The sequence below is a fragment of the Ixodes scapularis genome, unplaced genomic scaffold, assembly GCF_016920785.2.
Source record: "Ixodes scapularis isolate PalLabHiFi unplaced genomic scaffold, ASM1692078v2 PGA_scaffold6__148_contigs__length_123643588, whole genome shotgun sequence".
NCBI classification, from domain to species: Eukaryota; Metazoa; Arthropoda; class Arachnida; order Ixodida; family Ixodidae; genus Ixodes; species Ixodes scapularis.
The window spans coordinates 63,036,426-63,055,064 of NW_024609881.1; the positions used below are offsets into that span (position 1 = coordinate 63,036,426).

Sequence of the window (18,639 nt, forward strand, 5' to 3'; positions counted from 1 at the left end):
TGTGGGCAGACCCCACATCCCGACTTTCCGCATGGCCGACTCCCAGTGCTCTCAGTGGCAGTTATCTTGGACCTGACTAAGGAATCCTTAATGTTCCGCGAGCGTCTGTACACCACACGTGGGACGGTAGTAATAACTTTTGCGAGGCGTTCACTTTGTTGCAAAATATTAAAATGTTTCCTTAATATGGCGGTGACATTCGGAGACTTATTGCTGAAGGTCAGCACGAGGCTGGCCTGTCGGCTTGTCTCCGCCTGGGGACCTCTGTCACCTAACAAGAGGTCGCGATCGAGGGCGCACGCCCTACTAATTGCGTCATTTATGATTTTTTCTGGGTACTTCTGTTTTTTTATAACCTCCCGTTGTTGATTGGCGTTGGCGTCAAAATCATCGTTATTAGAACATACACGTTTAAACCTGTGAGCCTGGCTGTACGGAATACTGGTTCGGCAAGGTCGAGGATGGCAACTGTCGAAGTGCAAATATCTCTGGCTGTCCGTGGGCTTTCGATACAGTTGAGCCAAACACGCTGTACCTGGGCGCTTCTATATGTTACCTAAAATCCACAAAGAAGGGAATCCCGGCCGCCCCATTATATCGGGCACAGGAACGCTCACCGAGCCAATTTCTAGTTTCCTTGATAACCTTATCAGACACATCCCGCCTACCTTCCCGTCGTACATTCGGGACACGACTCACTTTCTCAAAGAAATTTCTAAAATTCAAATACCCAAGGATGCTTTTCTGGTGACAATGGATGTAACTGCTCTGTACACCAATATTCCCCATAAAGACGGCATAGAGGCGCTTGTGAGAGCATATGAGGCCCACAGGAGGGATGACTTCCCGGAGAGCCAAGTTCTGGCTGTCCCTTCGAGCCTGGTTCTTGAGTTAAACAGTTTTGAATTCGACGGCAAATTTTTTCTTCAAACTAGAGGGACCGTAATGGGCACGAAAATGGCCCCGAACTTTGCTAATATATTTATGGGCGACCTCGAATCAACTTTTCTCGCATCCTGTCCGCTCCAACCGATGTTCTACAGGAGGTATATTGATGACGTATTTTTTATCTGGTCACACTCACAAAATGAGCTTCTCAAGTTCATCGCAGATTTTAACTCCGCGCACCCTTCCATTCGCTTCACACACAGTTACTCGAAAACTGACATTCATTTCTTAGACGTTAGAGTAATAATTAAGAACACAACTCTGGTCACTCAACTGTATCGAAAGCCCACGGACAGCCAGAGATATTTGCACTTCGACAGTTGCCATCCTCGACCTTGCCGAACCAGTATTCCGTACAGCCAGGCTCACGGGTTTAAACATATATGTTCTAATAACGATGATTTTGACGCCAACGCCAATCAACTACCGGAGGTTCTAAAAAAACAGAAGTACCCAGAAAAAATCATAAATGACGCGATTAGTAGGGCGCGCGCCCTCGATCAAGACCTCTTTTTAGGTGACAGAGGTCCCCAGGCGGAGACAAGCCGACAGGCGAGCCTCGTGCTGACCTTCAGCAATAAGTCTCCGAATGTCACCGCCATATTAAGGAAACATTTTAATTTTTTGCAACAAAGTGAACGCCTCGCAAAAGTTATTACTACCGTCCCACGTGTGGTGTACAGACGCTCGCGGAACATTAAGGATTCCTTAGTCAGGTCCAAGATAACTGCCACTGAGAGCACTGGGAGTCGGCCATGCGGAAAGTCGGGATGTGGGGTCTGCCCACACGTAACACCGAGAACCTCCATAGAGAGTACAAACTCCAACTTCACCTACAAAATTTATGGAAACTTAAATTGCGACACCAGTAATGTAGTATACCTTTTACAGTGTAGCACATGCGGCGCGCAGTACGTGGGCCAGACAGAGACACCTTTCCGATTGCGGTTTAATAATCACAGATCACATGCAAAATCAAACCCCACACTTCCCGTTTCAAAGCATGTTAGCGATCCAAAACACTCATTTGATGTGCTCCAAGTCACATTTTTACAGTCTGGTTTCAAAAGCAACCGAGATCGCGAACAGAAAGAATCTTACCTTATTCACAAGTTCAAAGCCGCGATCAATAAACATCCCGGCATTATGTCTTCCATTCACGCGGTTAACATTCACGATCCTCCTGTATCAGCGTGAGCGTACACATTCCAAAGATTTTAGGCCATCCACAATTTATTTTATATAGAGTTAGTTCTAATAATATTGTTGACTGAACAGTTGCAAGCAGAGAGAATCGTATCTTATTTACAAATTTAATTCAATCCGGACAGGTATTAATGAAGATCCCGGCATAATGTCATCTATGCATGCAATCTTCCTTAATGAACACCCTGGAATAATGAAGTCCATGCACGCAGTTAACACATCTTGAGCAGTCATATCGTTTTAAAAATCCACAACCTCCCCTCGTTGAAGTTTATTATGTGAGAAAAGGGATATGTATGCGTGTGTGTGTTGTTTTTTACGCACTGAGGAGGCGGCTCGCACACCGCTGGTGCACCGCTTGGTGCAAGTTTTCTCAAAAACTGCAACCGTTTTTTTTTGTTTTTTTTTTCGGCGAGGAAGTCCAGGACCACCCCTCGTCTTCCCTGTCTTGAAGTTCATTACGTGAAGGGGGGATGTGTAGATGTGTTTTTTTTTCACGGACAGATGGGGCGGCTGGTGCACCGCTCGGACACCGCTCGGGGCATTTTTCCCAGAAACTTTTTTTTTTTTTTTTGCGAGAGTTTGCCGTTTGCTGTTTTTGGGGCTGCCCCTCCTCCTCCCTCCTCCACCGCTTTGCTTCAGTTAGATTTTCTGACATGGTGCGAGTTCTTTCACCAGGGTCGGGTTCACGCGGGGGGGGGGGGGGGGGGGGGGGGGGGGTGGACGCCTGCGTCGGGGGGTACCGTCAACTTTTGAGAGAAACCAGATGTTTGGAATGCCACGTGACGTGGTCAAGGAGCGTCAATCTGACCTCTCATGTGCCAGTCTTGAAAAAGGTCTGTCTCAGGCCGAAACGTCGACCAACTTTACCAATAATATGTTTTAAAAACTCCAACAACCGTCTCAGGTGCGTTTTCTTCCGTATATATATATATATATATATATATATATATATATATATATATATATATAGAGATAAAGAAGAAAACGAAAATAAATTCAGCTTTGATGCCCTTGATATTTATTGGCTTTGCTTTCAACAGTAAGTTTTGGAGGATTCGAAGCTCCAGGTTTGTGGCACACATTAAGCGACGAATCAGGTTCGCTACACAGTGAAACGGTCAGCACGTCAGACACTGTAGACGAAACGTTTTCCATGTCGCCGAACAAAAGTGCGTAAAATAGAGGAAGCCGTGGGCATCTCTCGTCACCCAGTAGATAATATTTTACGTAATGAATTGAATTCAAAACAGAAAGCTTTCCGCAAGGTGGGTGTCGCATTTTATTAATGCGTAGCAAATGATCTGCATTCGGCATTTGCTCCTATTAGAAAAAAAAACACACATAAAAGAATGGAATTTTGTATTCCCTCACACTTTATATTTTTCCCGAAACTAAAACACTCTTGGCTAGAAAGAGATTTCTGTCGAACGAAAAGGTAAAAGAAGAATTCAATTGCGTATTTGAGGGCCTCGAAGAAATTCCGCTCCAAGAGTGAAAAGAAAAGCTGGAAGGACCTTTCATCAAGTGTGTTCATCTTCGAGGGGATTCTGCTTTCAAATACCATAACTTGAAATGGTTCGGTTTTCATTTAATGTTCAATGCAGAAACGTTTCGATATATTCCACTGTACTCATAGGAAACAGTAGTAGCTCAGGAGCTTCCCTGTATTGGTAAAATGTTATTCTGCTTCGTAAAAATTAACGACGCAGTTACATGGATCACACCATATGGGGTAAAGTGCCGAAGGCGGCTCGAGTATTCGACACGAGCAATGCGTAATCACTCGAGTTAGGCTCGTGAGAAAAACAGCTAGACGAACATTTGAGTAGTAGTTTGCGTCTAATCACTGCGGTGCAGTGAATAGCCCAACTGTACATTGTGATTCAAGGAGAGGCCAAGCTCTTTAAATCGAACGCAAAATTCGGTGTCTTAACCTATCGCGCTACGACTTTGTGCCGCGTTGCCCGCAAATGGTGCACTTTTTTTTGTAAACTTTCCGAAGGGCAAATTTACCTGAGGAAAAGGTAAAGAAAGAAAAAGGCTTAGCTCCTATGGAAACGCAGCGACCCAAGCGGTCTTCAAACAACACGGCGCCGTTTCGGACGGGAAACAAGAGATGGCGCAACGAACGCCACCAAAGAACGAGCATACGGCCCCAAGAGCCGGCGTTTTTAGAAGACGATCTTCTCGACTCAAAAGCGGCGCGCGTTCCGCAGGCGGCGGCAGCTTCAGAAACAAAAGCCGGCGCGGTAACAAGAAGGAACTACAGTTTTTTGTCCCCTAAGGATGTCGTATGCTCATCCGTTGGTGGCAGGTGGCGTCGCGTTCGCCTACGCCATCCCTTGCCTCCCGTCCAAAACGGCACCGTGTTGTTTGAAGACCGGTGGCGTCGCTGCGTTTTCATAGGAGCTAAGACTTTTTCTTTCTTCATTTTTTCCTAAGTAAGTTCGCTCTTGCCAAATTTTACAAAAAAAAAATGCACCATATCTTTGCGACGCTGCACAAACTCGTAGCGTGATAGGTTAAGAAACCGAATTTTCCGGTCGATTTAAAGAGCCTGGCCTCTCCTTAAATCACCCTGTAGTAATACCCATCCGTTCTCCGCAAGGTTTTGCCAATTGCCTGCCTAGAATCCGTAATAGAAGATTATGTGGCCACTTTTTCCGGAAAAGAGGTAAAAGCTAACTATGCTCGTTTATCTAAAAAAAAAATTCTCCGACAGCCTTTGAGTGAAAATAAAAGCTAGTCCTTGTTTTGGGGGGTTATGGAAGTCACAGATTTTATCTAAGCAGTGTGTTATTTATTGTGAGCATTGAATCGCCATAAGGAACTAGGATATGTTATCTCTGCCTCAACCGCACAACTGGATTTTAGGAATTACGTGATCTTGCTTACCCAAAGAGCATCAGGTAGAAATCAGCAGGCCTTGGGAACGTGGTCTTTCTGGTAAATTGTCCAAAGGCTTTTAGTAACGGACCCCCTGAGACTATATTATCTTCCTCCACAACGAAATACTCATCTTCTTTCGTCTGTAAACATAAAGAATTAAACGAAAATATTTTTATTTTATTACTTTTTCAATCACAAATTAGACCGCCGTTATCATCAAAAAGTAGTACTTTCTATATGAAAAATGTCTCTAGCTCTAATTGTTTATCAAATTCTGCAATACTTTTCATTGAGTCTACTAAGTAAAATAAGCCAAATGAAACTTACGGACCTTTGCGAAAACGAACTAGAAATGAGCTAGTTTTGATTTCACAGCGCCATCTGTCGCGAAAAAAATAAATATTGTACACAATTTAAATAGAAAACAAATGGTTACTTCGAAAAAAAAAAAAAAAAAAAACCGACGGCGTTGACTGCGCGAACAGGAGAGATTTTGGAACTTTGATTTAGACAGATAAATCCCAAATTGCTGTTGATTGGCACAATCACTTTGAGACATATGTCTTCGTTTTCTTATTCATATACACGGTGTAGTACAATCGCGACATTAAAATAGTGCAAGGTCATGGTGGAAATAAGTGGTTTCTTGTTACCCTCACCGAACCACAGGAACCCTTTTTCGCAACACAGACCGACGCTCCTTTCTTACGTTCTTCGGGGCCCCATCATACCGTCAGATATAAGATATGTGTACAGGCACGCACTAGCACCCCTCCCCCCTTCCCCTCCCTCCTTTCAGGCTTGTTCAAAACCATTTTTTCGCATTCGATTAGAGTGATACCATCTGTTTGCGACAAACCTATATTGGTTTTATTTCTCACACATCACACACTGGTACAACGAATCGACTGCAAGTTTTTTCAGACACCTATTTCTCCGGCTAAAGCTCTCAGCAATGCCTATACTTCAAAAGAAACTTGAGAATAGTTAAGAAATGAAAAAAAAGCGAAATGACGCCACTGTGACAACGTACTTCATTCTTCGCCAGTTTTCTTACTTTTTTAGCTCACTTGCGGCCTCGCGCACGTACGGCTCCCTCGTTTTCAACTTGAAGCAAGATGACTCTTGTTTGGGCCTCATCTCTCTCGATTAAATCAACGAACACGAAAGGGTTCGGGTGCGATCTTCCCCACATGCCTTTAATTATTTCATGCCATTCCTCCAAATGGTTGTTGGTTCTGTATCCCCTGTTTCCGTGATGGTTCCACCGCTCCAGTTGGAAAATGCCCGTATCGAAGTCGCGTCAAAGTAATCAAGTAATCCAATGAGCTCCCGAATACCGAGCAAGATATGCCCCGACGCAGAAACGCCCAGGGGCGAGGGATGTACGAAGGCGAAACAAAGGAATGTGCCACGAGCTTACAAATGAACGCCCTTAGCTGGCTGTTTCTTGAATATGCGCTTTGGAGCCCAGCCCCCTGAACGGAAGCCCACATTTATTGCGCAAAAACGAAAATGGCACCCGCGATTAGCAGCTTGGGGAAACACGACGCGCAGACCACCAAAAAGCGCCTGCTCAAAATCCGTCATGAAACTTTCAGGGGTCGAGGAAGGAATCCCAGCAGATGTGAATGTAATCATACACCTTCAAAAGCAGGAGCATAAATTTGTAGCTAGCCGACCCGACAACAAAAAAGCAAACGGCTGCGCTAGGCACTCCGTCAGTTACAACATGCAGAGTTACAAGTTCGTCACACATGTAAGGTACAAAAAAAAAAAAAAGCCCCGTCCGCAAAAAAAAAAAATAATTTTAACTGACGACAGCCGTTGCATGCCACTTCGTGTTGCGAAGACAACTATTCAAGACGAGGGTCTCTGCGGTCGTCAATGATAAAGGGCTCTGCTATTTTTGTATTTTTGTGGGCGTCGTTGTCTTGCGGTGTGTCGGCTGATGAAGGAACCGGTGGCTGCGCTGAGCGCCTTTCGCGATACATCGAATCCTTCAGGCTGGCAAAGGTGGGTACATCTGCTGCGTCTTCATCTGGCACCTAGAATAAATTTTGTGATTTCGTTTAAGAAACTTTACAGGATACTTCGTAGGTGTGATAGATATAATATTTTGGAAGGAAACTGCAGAGCAGGTTTGGAGAAGTTCCTCATTAAACAAACTTGGCATGGGCGTATTCGGGTTGGGTGCTGCTGACGTTTTCAGCGCCAAGCGCAGCTGGTCCCTCACAAGCCTCGGCTAGTCTGCTGCATGGTTATGGTCGCCTATAAGTAAAAGGAGCGTAAATGTGCAATGGCATGTTAACTGCCTTTAAGCATATACCTGGTGGCGCTAATAAGAGTAAGTAAGAAACGAATCAAATAACAGTGGTTTCTATCATGCATAAATATATCGTCATAGACAAATTGGATAGAGCAACTTACGGGATCTGCTTTTCACGTTGTCCTTTTCAGTCAAAATCGGAGCCCCGCATCTTGATCAATTGTAACGGCAACGAAACGAAACCATTCCGTTTGCTTTCTGCCGCTCTTTGTGACATATGTAACCTTCAAGGTAGCGGCACTTTTCTTCTGCGCGTTTTCTTTATACAAACCTTGACATCGCCCCTGATTGTTGTCTCACTGTTGATTGGGTCGCGTTCTATTTCGGAGTGCAACGTTATATTTTTGAGTGTGAGGGAAATATAGAGTTCCGTGTTTTGACACAAAGACTGCTCAGCGTTTGATGACTCAGCGCCAGTGTTGGGGTAACGCGTTACAAGTAATGACGTAACCGGCAACGCGTTGCTTATTTTCGGTTACGCTTAACGTACTTGTTACTTTTTTTAAAACAGTAACGGTTAATGTATCTACGTTACGCAGTTCGAGTAACGGGTGACGGATTTACGTCACTGGTTGCTTTTAATTCCTAAAACTTAATATTGTGACGGACAAGATAGTTAACTACGCACCAAACCTAAAGACACACCTCGAATTCTAAAAAAACTATAGTTTATAAAACAATATATCAAGTTTAATGAGATTAAACGCTTTTCTATAGTCAAAAAATATTTCAGTGGTAAATAGTTTATTTTCAAAATGTTGATTGATTTTTCTTTGATACTAAGTAGCGCCCTTTCTGTTGACTTTTTTTTTCTTCTTCAAAACCGTATTGCTGCATTACAAAGACATGTCTTTCACTCAAAAATTTGCTTAGGCGTTTTTGTTTTCGATGTTCTAATACTTTTTAAAATAAGGGAAGTACGGATATGGGCCTATAGTTATTAATGTTGTCAAAAGTACCTGGGTTTGTCATAACAGGAAATCTTAGAATTTTCATGCCATGGGGAAAAGTATTAAGGCTCGTTCACACTCTTGCAACCGAGTACGACCGAGAGAGACAGGACCGGTTTTTATCCTTTGGCTACTTCTTAGGACCAGCTCCGCTGCAGCGGGGCTGCTCCTAAGACGTCGCCAACGGCTTAAAAACCTGTCTGGTCTCTCTCGGCCGTGCTCGGGCGCATATATGTGAACGGCGCTCTAGTTGCTAATGGAATGTTAGATATATGCTGTAGAGGAGAACACAAAAGATGGGCAACAGCTATGATTGGTATGACCTTGATATCATCTGCTGTAATGAGTAACGTATTTCGTTACTTTTTTTTCGGTGACGCCTACAATACTGCTGCAGCGCCCACGATGCATCTCAAAAAAATGAAGAATGGATTCCGGGTCCCGATTTTTGCTCGACCTCTGCTATTTCCCCTCTGAATTTACAGGAAAATTACATCACGTGACTTTATGTCAAGTGACCTATAGAACAATGTTGTTTCTCCGCTCAATATGGCGGAAAAAGTGATGTCATCTGACTTGGTCACGTGAACTAAACGAAATTTTTGTTTGCCTACTAGATTTAGCAGGAACATTGACGCCACGTGACCTCAACACCAAATCAGTTTCTCCGCTAAACTTAGAAGAAGAAATGACGTCCCGTGACTTTGTGACACGTGACCAACACACGAATTCAGGAAAAGAAGTTGTCTAAGTAGAAACGGTAAATCACTTGCGGACATTTTTATCTATTTTACTGCCATGTCCGTTGTCATTTTACACAAATTGCTAAACGTGTGGTAGTTTCTATAGTAACTAATAATATTTTCAATATTTACCTATTATATAAATCACAATACTGAACATATTTTTGCATCCGGTACAATTGTGTAAACATGCTCTGCAGCACTATCATATCAAAAACACAACATTGCATCAAGCTGACCAATACAATACTCTAGCAACCCAGAAAACATGAGCGCTAATAGCATGGTGGAGAATAAAAGTCTGGACGATTTAAATTGTGATTTTTGTCATTATTTCAAAAGTGTTTTTAAATCATACCTGTTTCACTACAATATTTTAAATAAAAACATTTCCACAAAAATAATCCCAAAATAGTTTTATAATTTACCATTTTTCTATCATGCAATGCATTGTATATGCATTGTTTGCTTTTTAAATCAAGGAATCGCTAAAGAAAACAAAAAATCTTATAACGCACTGAAATCAAGCATAAAGCAGTCGTCTGAGCGAAGCGCAACCACACAATATTAAGCTGTTTTCTTTTTGTTCTACAAAGTCAAAGTTTAATAAAGAAAAAAGTCACTTAAACCATGCTTTAAATTTACTGTAATTAATTTTTCGGCATTATTTTTAGTGGTCGGATGGATTTATTAGTCAACCTGTCATGTTCGAAAATACATCTAGTCATCAAATACACTATTTTATAGCTGTACTAATGTAAAATAAATTAATCTGGTATAACGCAAATGAATCTGATTTAAATCATAGACATCCAATAATTTATAGTTAGGCAAATATTTATTGTTTTCCGCTCACTCGATTCTCCTTGGCAAAGCGCAATCTGATCCAAAAGGTTTCGAGTAAAAAAGTTGACTTTATATGACAAAAATTTTGTTTTCTTCTAAAAAATTTCAGTTCACAATTGTGTTGCACTATTGTCGGCAATAACAAGACTTTCAAATTTAATGATACCAATGTGTGGGGGCTGGACAATGAGTACGCACCTGAAACCCGCATATTCCAACAAGCTGGAGGTTTATTCGGGGCTTGCGAACCGTCTTAAAGATTGCATTCACCTTCGTGGAAGAAATAAGGGATTCGAACGGGTCTCAGCAATTGGAGCATAAAAGCCTCAATAAGCACTTTTTTTTGGTCAATGAAAACTAGAAACACTATATTATTTCTGAACAAGAACCAATGTAAACCATACGCACGATGTTCATTAGCCTTATGATGTATCGAGCCTGTATCAATTTGTTTTCATTGAGGGACTTGTGTATTGCACTGTCAAACATGACGTACATTTCAGGTCGCCACACGGTGGGTGGCTCTGCAGTGTCACCTAGAAGGTTTCAAATCATGACATGTCCTCAGTGCATCCCAAGTTTAGAATTAAATGTGTAATCATTTTTTTAATATGCACGATGCGAGAAAAATGTTAGCTTGCTTTCTGTGCAAGATAGTGAAACTGTCTTTCCAATTGAAAGTTTTCCAATTCATTAAATCCTCAAAGTGCGATATCGAATTGTAGTTAAACGTGCAGCACTAGCTGCCGTGTACCGAAATACTTCAAAGCAAAAACCTAAAGAAGAAAAATTAGGGTTTCTACTGTGTACAGAAAATTGCATCAAGGTTATAAAATGGCCAGTATGTATGCCGCGCATGTAACTGCAATTGCAGCCTGCTCCTTGGTGTTTCTAGAATTGGTTGAGAGGATTGCTGAGAAATGTTAAATGTTTTACAAACAAAATAAGCTTACTTTTTGGCGGTAGACTTTCATCAGAACGTTCTTCAACGGGAACTGTAAACATCATAGTGATACTGAATGTAAAAAGTAATTAAAGTCAAAGGTTATAACTTGTGAAAGGCATGCTTCTTCAGCAAAATTATACAGGAATAGTTCCTGTTTTGCTGTCAATTAAAATTCTTTGTTTTTTTTTTTGTTGTCCCAATTTTGCGGTTTTCAGTCGTTAAGATATCTTCAAGATACTTTTCTCAAATTGTTACAATATCCGATGTCAGCGCATATGTGTTGATTCAAATACCATCACCTCAAAACTGAACTATTCCAAAATAAAGTAGATAATTATTTTTGTTTGAAAGAAAAGACGACGAAGTGATATTTTTGCATGTGTTACCTAAAACGCAAGCATAATTAAGTACAAATATAAGGTACGTTATAATTGTGAGTATATTCCGCGTCAAAAATATCGTTTGTAGAAACATGTTTGCTTGGAACTCTTAAGTGCTCCCAAATAAATTATTTAAGAAAAAGAGAACGGAAACTTTGAACGCACTTAAGGTAGGTTGTCCTGAGTATAAGGATATAAGAACTTTTTCCGATTGCCAAACCACTGACCTCTTCCGTTAACTCAGAATGGGCTAATTATTGGTACGATTTGAGATCGTACATACTCTGATACTCTGAATACTTTGAACATCGGATTACATACTCAGATCACTGATACAGGAGCCGTTGAAATGATGCAAGTAAAAAAATAATGAGACACTCAGGGGCCGTCGCCTTTGCAAGCACTTCCCCTTTTCATTTTACAATGATAATCAATTATTGCGGTCATTTCGCCACGCTTTAAACAGAATGTGTTGAGAGTGAAAAAACGGGAGGTGAATTAATTCATCGAGAGAATAAATGGCAAATAACTGGGAGCATACCACTATTGACATTGCACCTGAAGCGAACGCTGAAGGAAGGAATTCGGTTGTACGTTCAAAATTTCTAATCATTTTTGCTTTAGGAAGTCTAGCCTTTGAAGATCGAATTTTCAACAAATATCTAGTGTGTAGTGTTTCATTCTGCCACCTACTTTCCGAGTGAATCGCCTCTTCAGACGTCGGGAGCGTAAATATTCTGTGAGGGACACGGCCGGATTTGTCATGTATTCGCAATGGCTCAATTCCATGTGTAAAGTTTAGGTATCCTTCCTGTTAAAAAAGTGAAAGATTTCTGAATATTGCAGGCATTACCCGTTGCAGACCGTTTTTGAATCGCTGAACAAACATTTCAATAAAAATTCAATTGGTTAGAAAGCAATTTATGGAGAAAGTATTCTATATATGTATTTTAAAATTCTCATAAATAATGTTCTTTAGACGCTGTGGCGGTGTGAAGTACCAATATGCTTAATACACCCTCCTTTATACGGAACTTAAAAAAGCCTGCAGTTTTATAAAATGTTCGCGAAAATCTATGTTGTTAACAAGTACAGGATTTATAAATAGCGATTGCATAACCTTCTGTGCATTTGTATAATCGTATTTATTGTTCCTATAAGAATATATACTTAAAAAATGTGGACATACCATTTCAATTCCTACGTCTGTTTCAGTAATTGTAAAGGACGCCTTGTGTTCCGAATTTTCATAAACACTATTACGTATGTCTGTAGTATCCATCTAAAAAGAACATATAATGAGAAAAATAACTGCGAAGTAATATTCATATTAGTAGCAGCTGAAATGCTAAACGGTTATTTTTATAGCCAAGCTATTTATCGCTAGGGTTTCGTGGATCTTTTGTGTGCGTCTATAAAAGCTCAGTTCCCGAATTTCGTACAAAATCGCTTCATTTTATGCAAAAGCTTATGTCTGATCACTTGGATATGCATCTTCAGTAGATTAGTTATCAATAGGCTCCATTTTCAAGATCAGTAGATTCTCAGGTAGATAATGAACGCTTCTCAAAGATTTGGCTTTGTGCGACCCGCGTCCGCTATGTCTACTCTCGCACCGCCCTCTCCTTGTCGTCGTCCAGAGCGCTTGCGAGCCTAGTTTCCGTTCCTTCCGCCCTCCCGAATTGGCGGTCCCTTCGCGCGCGTCTTCATTCCGCCAGGTGGCCGTCGCATTGCGGGTGTCTTTTTGCCTCCGGCTCGTCACGATGACCGCCAATCAAGACAATAAATCTGGTCGTACCTTTGTTCAAAATTTTTTGACACGTCTGTGTAGTGTGCTAAACAGCTTCGCTGGTCATTCACCTTCTCAGAGTGGAATTGCTCATGCTTTTTTTTGCAAGCTATGGCATTTTATAAAAACACAGTAAATGATTCCATTCAATGAATTTCAACAAGACGCAGAACGAATATCGGGGTGAATGGTTGCATAAATTATCCAGGAAGAAAAACTTTTTCAAAGAATGCAAAAAAGAAATCGTGGGAGTCGGCACGTCATTTAAACAAATGTGCGTTATTTACGTTATTATAAGCGGAGACAATTCTGCTTGAACGGCAATTTGAAATGTACGAAAACCTCCAAAGACACTAGCGGGCACATAAAGAAACTTCTGAGCGAAAAAACAGGTGGAATGTTTATTTTTTAAGTTAATTAATTGAATTTCAACCAATGGGACGGAAGCATGCTTTCTTGTGAAAGGTAATCTTTCCTTACCAATTCGTGATTCACCTCTCCATACTTAGCATCGGAAAAATACAGACTGTCCCCTAAAACACTGGATTCTTCCAAGTCTATGACGTATTCTTTAGAAAGTTGAACAGCGCCTCTTGAGTTGCCGCTTCTGCTTTCAATCAGAACCGGATACACGACACCTGGAACGTAACCGCTCCTGTTATCCGACGCTCCATACTCGCAACAAACTTCTCAGTAAAGAGGAAGAAACAAAACGGCGGTCACAAGTCACGGTGTTTTTCTAATAAAAAAAAATATCGTAAATAGATCTCCCAGCAAAGTTCTCTTTCAAAAACAAAGGACAATTAACTCAACGAAAATAAGAAAGCCCTTCTGCAATGACAAGACGTTGGAAACGTAATGCAATAAAAGTACACCGCGGGAAGCAAGCCTACACTCATATGGATAGTTTGAACGGAACAGAATTAGAAAATCGGGGGAAGGGAGGGGGGGGGGGGCATCTTCCAATCGTGTTTCGTCAACATTATTTATCCTTTCATATGCATTTCTTAATATGCAGCTGATGAGAAGAAATGCTACTTCGGTAGACCTCAAAATGCTATTAGAGTGCCATACCACATAAAAGAAACGCACTGAAGAATCTAGATTACCTTGTTGCCAAGTTGTTGTTCATGATGGATATAACCTTAATCTTTTGTACAACGCCTACGTTCCTGTTCTTGCGAAAACCTTTTGACAATCTGTCAAACTTTTCGCTCTTCACCACTCTAGTTGTACGGCACCACGATCAATGGAACATCCTTTTGGGACAGTCAGATCTATTTGGTAACTCCGATTGTACACGTAATCCGAACGAACAGAGGCTAAGAAAAGCGCGAAGCGTAATTTTCTCAAAGACCCAACAACTTGAAAGGATTTCTGGCAGTTTGGAACTGGGCAAAACAAAAACATTACGTTATTGTGCATTCGTGCACGTACAATGCAATTGGCGTTCCGCATTAAAGAGCAACATTTGCATCCTCTCTTAATTTGTAGGTGTAATAGGAGGAACCAAGTGCCTGGTCTTTACGCACACCTGACGTACCTCAGACGTTGAATACGAGAATAACTGTTTCCCGTATGATGACCTCGGTGTCGCTTTGTACCTATTTGTGACGCCCTTTGGCTGGCCGAACTGTGGAGTACGATGCCTTTAGAGCTCGTCTGGGACTGGTGAGTTAAAGATCCTATCGCATCCATACCTTAAACGTAATCCCGAATTTTCTACACACGACCTCACAGGAGCCGAAGTGTCATGCTCTCGGATGTCGCAACCCTTGCGCTTGGTGCCAGAATTCCCGGGCAAAATTAGAATGAAAAGCTCGTACATTTGGCTCGTACCACCACCACTGCGACACCGCCAGGATCCTGGCCAACGGCATGGAACTTATATGACGTCAGAGTGGTTGAGAGTACAAGAATTTCGTTCGCAAATTCTATGTCACAGATATAAAAAACATATAATCACTAGGTTTGCGTTAATCTAGTCTCAATTTTATTTTGCTTGTGTTTTTAAAGACATTTGGATGTAGTACCGGGTGTATCAGGTAGCTGCCAACTCTTTAAATCGACCGCAAAATCCCGTTTCTTAACCCATCGCGCCACGATGTTCTGCAGCTTCGCACACAGGTGGTGCATTTGTTTTATAAACTTTACAAGAAGCGAGCTTACCAGAGAAAAATGTAAAAAAAAGGCTTAACTCCTATGGAAACGCAGCGAAATCACCAGTTTTCAAACAATAAGGCGCCCTATTCAGAAGACCGGCGGCTCTGCTGGGTTTCCACAGGAATTAAGAATATTGCTTTCTTTACTTTTTCCTCAGGTAAGTTCGCTCGTTGCGAATTTTATTGAAAAATACCCGCCCCCTGTGGGCAACGCTGCACAAAATCCTAGAGTGATGGCTTAAGAAACCGAATTTTGCGGTAGATTTAAATAGCCTGGCCGCTATTTTAGATGACCGGTAGAATACCAACGAATTAAAGCGTCCGAATCAACCCGTCATGTTATCGGGTGATGTAGCGGCATATATTTATATATGCCGCTACATGCCGCTTCTACAATCATTGACAACCAAAGTGAAGGACGTGCTGACTAACGAGCATCTCATTATTTCTTCTCATCCAGTAGGATTGCGGTATTAGAGGATAAGAACACGAAAGAAGCAATCTCGAAGCAAGAATCAAGATTATAGTATTAAGCCACATCCTGCGCGTCTTATTTGTCAGCGACTATAAAGGAATCTATGAACACCATCAATGCAGTATGTCTACCGAAGCCTATTTAAATTCTACGCGTTTCGGGGGCATGGTGCATGCCGTAATACAAATTATTTCTCGTCTGCAATATTGTGTGCGGAATTTCCATGATAACTGTTTATCGTGCCCAAAAGCTCGGAGGTTGAAGCCTAGGAGAAATGTAAAATTCTATTTTACGTCACTAAGAAAAACGCCATGCGGAAGCTTCTGCATAAATAGAATCAATACATCACCGGCGTGAGCAGTAGCTATGCTGAAAATGATGAGTGTAGCAGAATACATTTTTCGTCATAAAGACGTCCGTGAGGGAGAAATTTATATTTCAAAATGAAAGAATGCCTTTGTCAGGAACCTTTTTAAAGGGTGAAAAGATTCAGCGCCCTTTGCGATAATAATGAAAGCAATACAATAATGTGAGATCATGAAAAAAATACGTCGAATGACGCACACAGGAAGTTGCACTTATTATGTTGTTAAACACAGCTTTTGCACGAGACGAGCATTAACACCGGCAATGGACCCTTTTCAAAAGTAAGAGCCATCTCGTGGCAGTCTCAATAGCTCCAATTTCTCCGCACTAATGTCGGTGATAGAAGATCAAGATTGTCTACCTTGAAACACTCTCGATTTTGTGAATAAGAGATGACTTTAAATTGCCAACTTGTTAGAATGAATTCTCCGCTTCTCTGTGGTATGCTTTCAAAGGCGTTCGCTTCTCCAAGAGTGTAGAAGCTTCGTAGCGCCGCAATTAGAGCGTCGAGTTTGGTTCTGCACGTAGTAGGTGAGACTAAATATTGAAAAGGGTCTATTGAAGCGGGCGTTAAAAAGGAGATACCAGCGGTTTGGTTATCGCGGTGAAGACTAAATATGGCTTACACTGACGTCACAGCAGCGGCCATTCTGGTGGCCATTGCTTGCTGAGCACGTGGCTTCTGCATCAATGCATGAAAATAAGTATGTGATGTGAGGTCACATGCCGGCCACACATAAACGCCGCGGCTAACGAGACATGTTAATGTCACGAAGACGCGTCGAAGATGCGGAAGAATACACCGGCGGTTTTCGACAAATGGCTTCCTCAAATCTCTCGTCGCTTCGATAGAAAAAAGTGCGATTCCATACACTATATAACAGTCATAGCACGTAAAACTGAGATTTAACAATCGTGTATTTTATGAGCGGCATCTCACTTGCTGCTAGGGAAGTTCAGAACACCTCTTGAGGGATACGTTTACTCAAGTGATTTCTATTGACATATTCACGACCGAGATGGCGTCGCGCTCGCCACCCACGGGAAGGCACGGGGCTAAGGCCCCACCAGCCAAATTTCTCATTTTATCTTTCTCCCCTGTTCTAGAACGTTATCATTTTCTAACGTATCCCTCGTTCATGCTCGAAATGTTCTAGAATACAGAGTATGTACAAAAGAAGCTGAATCTGGCAACATTGGGACATTGGTCTCTTCTCACCATCACGGGATGCACGCTGTTCTTTTGGCTTTAGTTAGGGGTGCGAGTGCTCCTTTCTGTACATTTATTTTCAGTTTTTAAATCAACTTACTTTTTTAACGAGATAATACAGTAATGCCTAAGGATGACACCCAAAACTGTAGGGAGACCGTGAGGTATCCAGGGCTGCCCGTTAGATGACGCCACTGTGTTCACTCTTCGTAAGCGTTCGCAGGCGTCTCAAAACGACCATTCCCCTGGCCGTTTGAGATCCCTAGTCTAAATCCACTACGGAGCATCCGATTGGTGCGGAGCCACCGCGCCTCCGACTTCATCAGCGGAAGACGACAGGGTTGCGAGAGTGACCAACTGTCGTCCCGGCATTCCGCATCGTACTGGGCTATCGTCATTTCCGGAAACCGCCATCACAAGTCGGTCGACCGCCGTTCCAGTCATGCTCGACGAGGCAGGAAGTTACGTCTCCCAAAGATCGCCTTCCACTCGGCTCCGGGAAGATCAGCCGATCGAGATATGGGCGTTCCGAACCCTAAATCAGAGCCGGCGCTGCTCCAAAAGGACGTGCGAAAGACATCCAGGTTGATCTCAAAAGACCAGTGGCAAACGCGCCCTCCAAAAAAGTGCATCCCGGAACGCGCCATAACGACGAGTGCAATTCGTCATTAATCAAACGCGAATCTCTTAAAAAAAACCTCTAAGGGACCATGAAAACCACTTTGAGGTTCACTTTAACAATTGATATGAACGCCAAGCGCTTGCGCGTCGCACAAATAATTGAATAGACCCAGCAACAATCACACCGGAACAGATGAGAGTAGCTCTCATCGGTCCCGGTGTGATTGTTGCTGGTTCTATTCAATAAATTTGTGCTGCGCGCAAGCGCTTGGCGTTCCTATCAATCGTTAAAGTTAACTTCAAAGTGGTCTTCATGGTCCCTTCCATGTTTTTTCTCGGGCGTCGCGCCCGAGACGGCGGAAAAAACCAGCTTATGAATGACGTGAACCTCGACATCAATTGAGGCACGTCGGGCGATTGGTCGAAATGAACGGAGTCCTCTTGTACTCGTTCCTGATCGTAAATCGTCAAAAAAGATTTCGTATTTTTTCTCATTTAGTAACAACGAAGCTTCTATGTTCTTCATAGAACAAATAACTGCAATAAATTAAAGTATTATTTCAGTCCGCGGGCGCGCGGAGTGAAAAGACTGAATAGCTGAGAGCCTTTGAAAAGAAGCTGAAACAATGCTTGAAAAAAATAGAAACGAGTTAGAGAAGAATTCTAGAGTATTTTTATCCCGTGACTTTGAATACCACGTTCATTTTCCACGATGATTTATAGTAAACATGAGAAAACCCGAAAAACCTCCGGCCGGTAGTGACGTCGTATTGTAA

At 42.1% G+C, this 18,639-nt stretch overlaps 1 protein-coding gene across 2 annotated transcripts; it reads right to left on the reverse strand.

Moving 5' to 3' along the window:
* Window positions 1–10,167: 10,167 nt before the first annotated feature.
* LOC120841412 lies at window positions 10,168–16,713 on the reverse strand. 2 transcript variants are annotated; one of them, XM_040212303.1, is made up of 6 exons: window positions 16,016–16,064; window positions 13,510–13,667; window positions 12,430–12,522; window positions 11,934–12,051; window positions 10,868–10,909; window positions 10,168–10,184 (listed from the first exon to the last, which is right to left on the reverse strand). In XM_040212303.1, exons 1-6 carry the CDS (start codon window positions 16,062–16,064, stop codon window positions 10,168–10,170), a joined length of 477 nt encoding a protein of 158 aa, XP_040068237.1. The 2 variants fall into 2 exon arrangements, 1 of the variants encoding a protein (XP_040068237.1); XR_006078445.1 differs by lacking the exons at window positions 10,168–10,184; window positions 10,868–10,909; window positions 11,934–12,051; window positions 12,430–12,522; window positions 16,016–16,064 and adding an exon at window positions 16,659–16,713 and having other exon boundaries at window positions 13,617–13,667.
* Window positions 16,714–18,639: the final 1,926 nt, after the last annotated feature.

Excerpts from the sequence above, each read along its gene's own strand:
- LOC120841412 (XM_040212303.1), bottom strand. The coding sequence starts at position 16,064 with ATGTATTCTGCTACACTCATCATTTTCAGCATAGCTACTGCTCACGCC. Across the intron at positions 13,668-16,015 it reads CATAGCTACTGCTCACGCCG|GTGTCGTGTATCCGGTTCTG; the intron begins GTGATGTATTGA and ends GTTACGTTCCAG. Across the intron at positions 12,052-12,429 it reads CAGACGTAGGAATTGAAATG|GAAGGATACCTAAACTTTAC; the intron begins GTATGTCCACAT and ends CTTTTTTAACAG.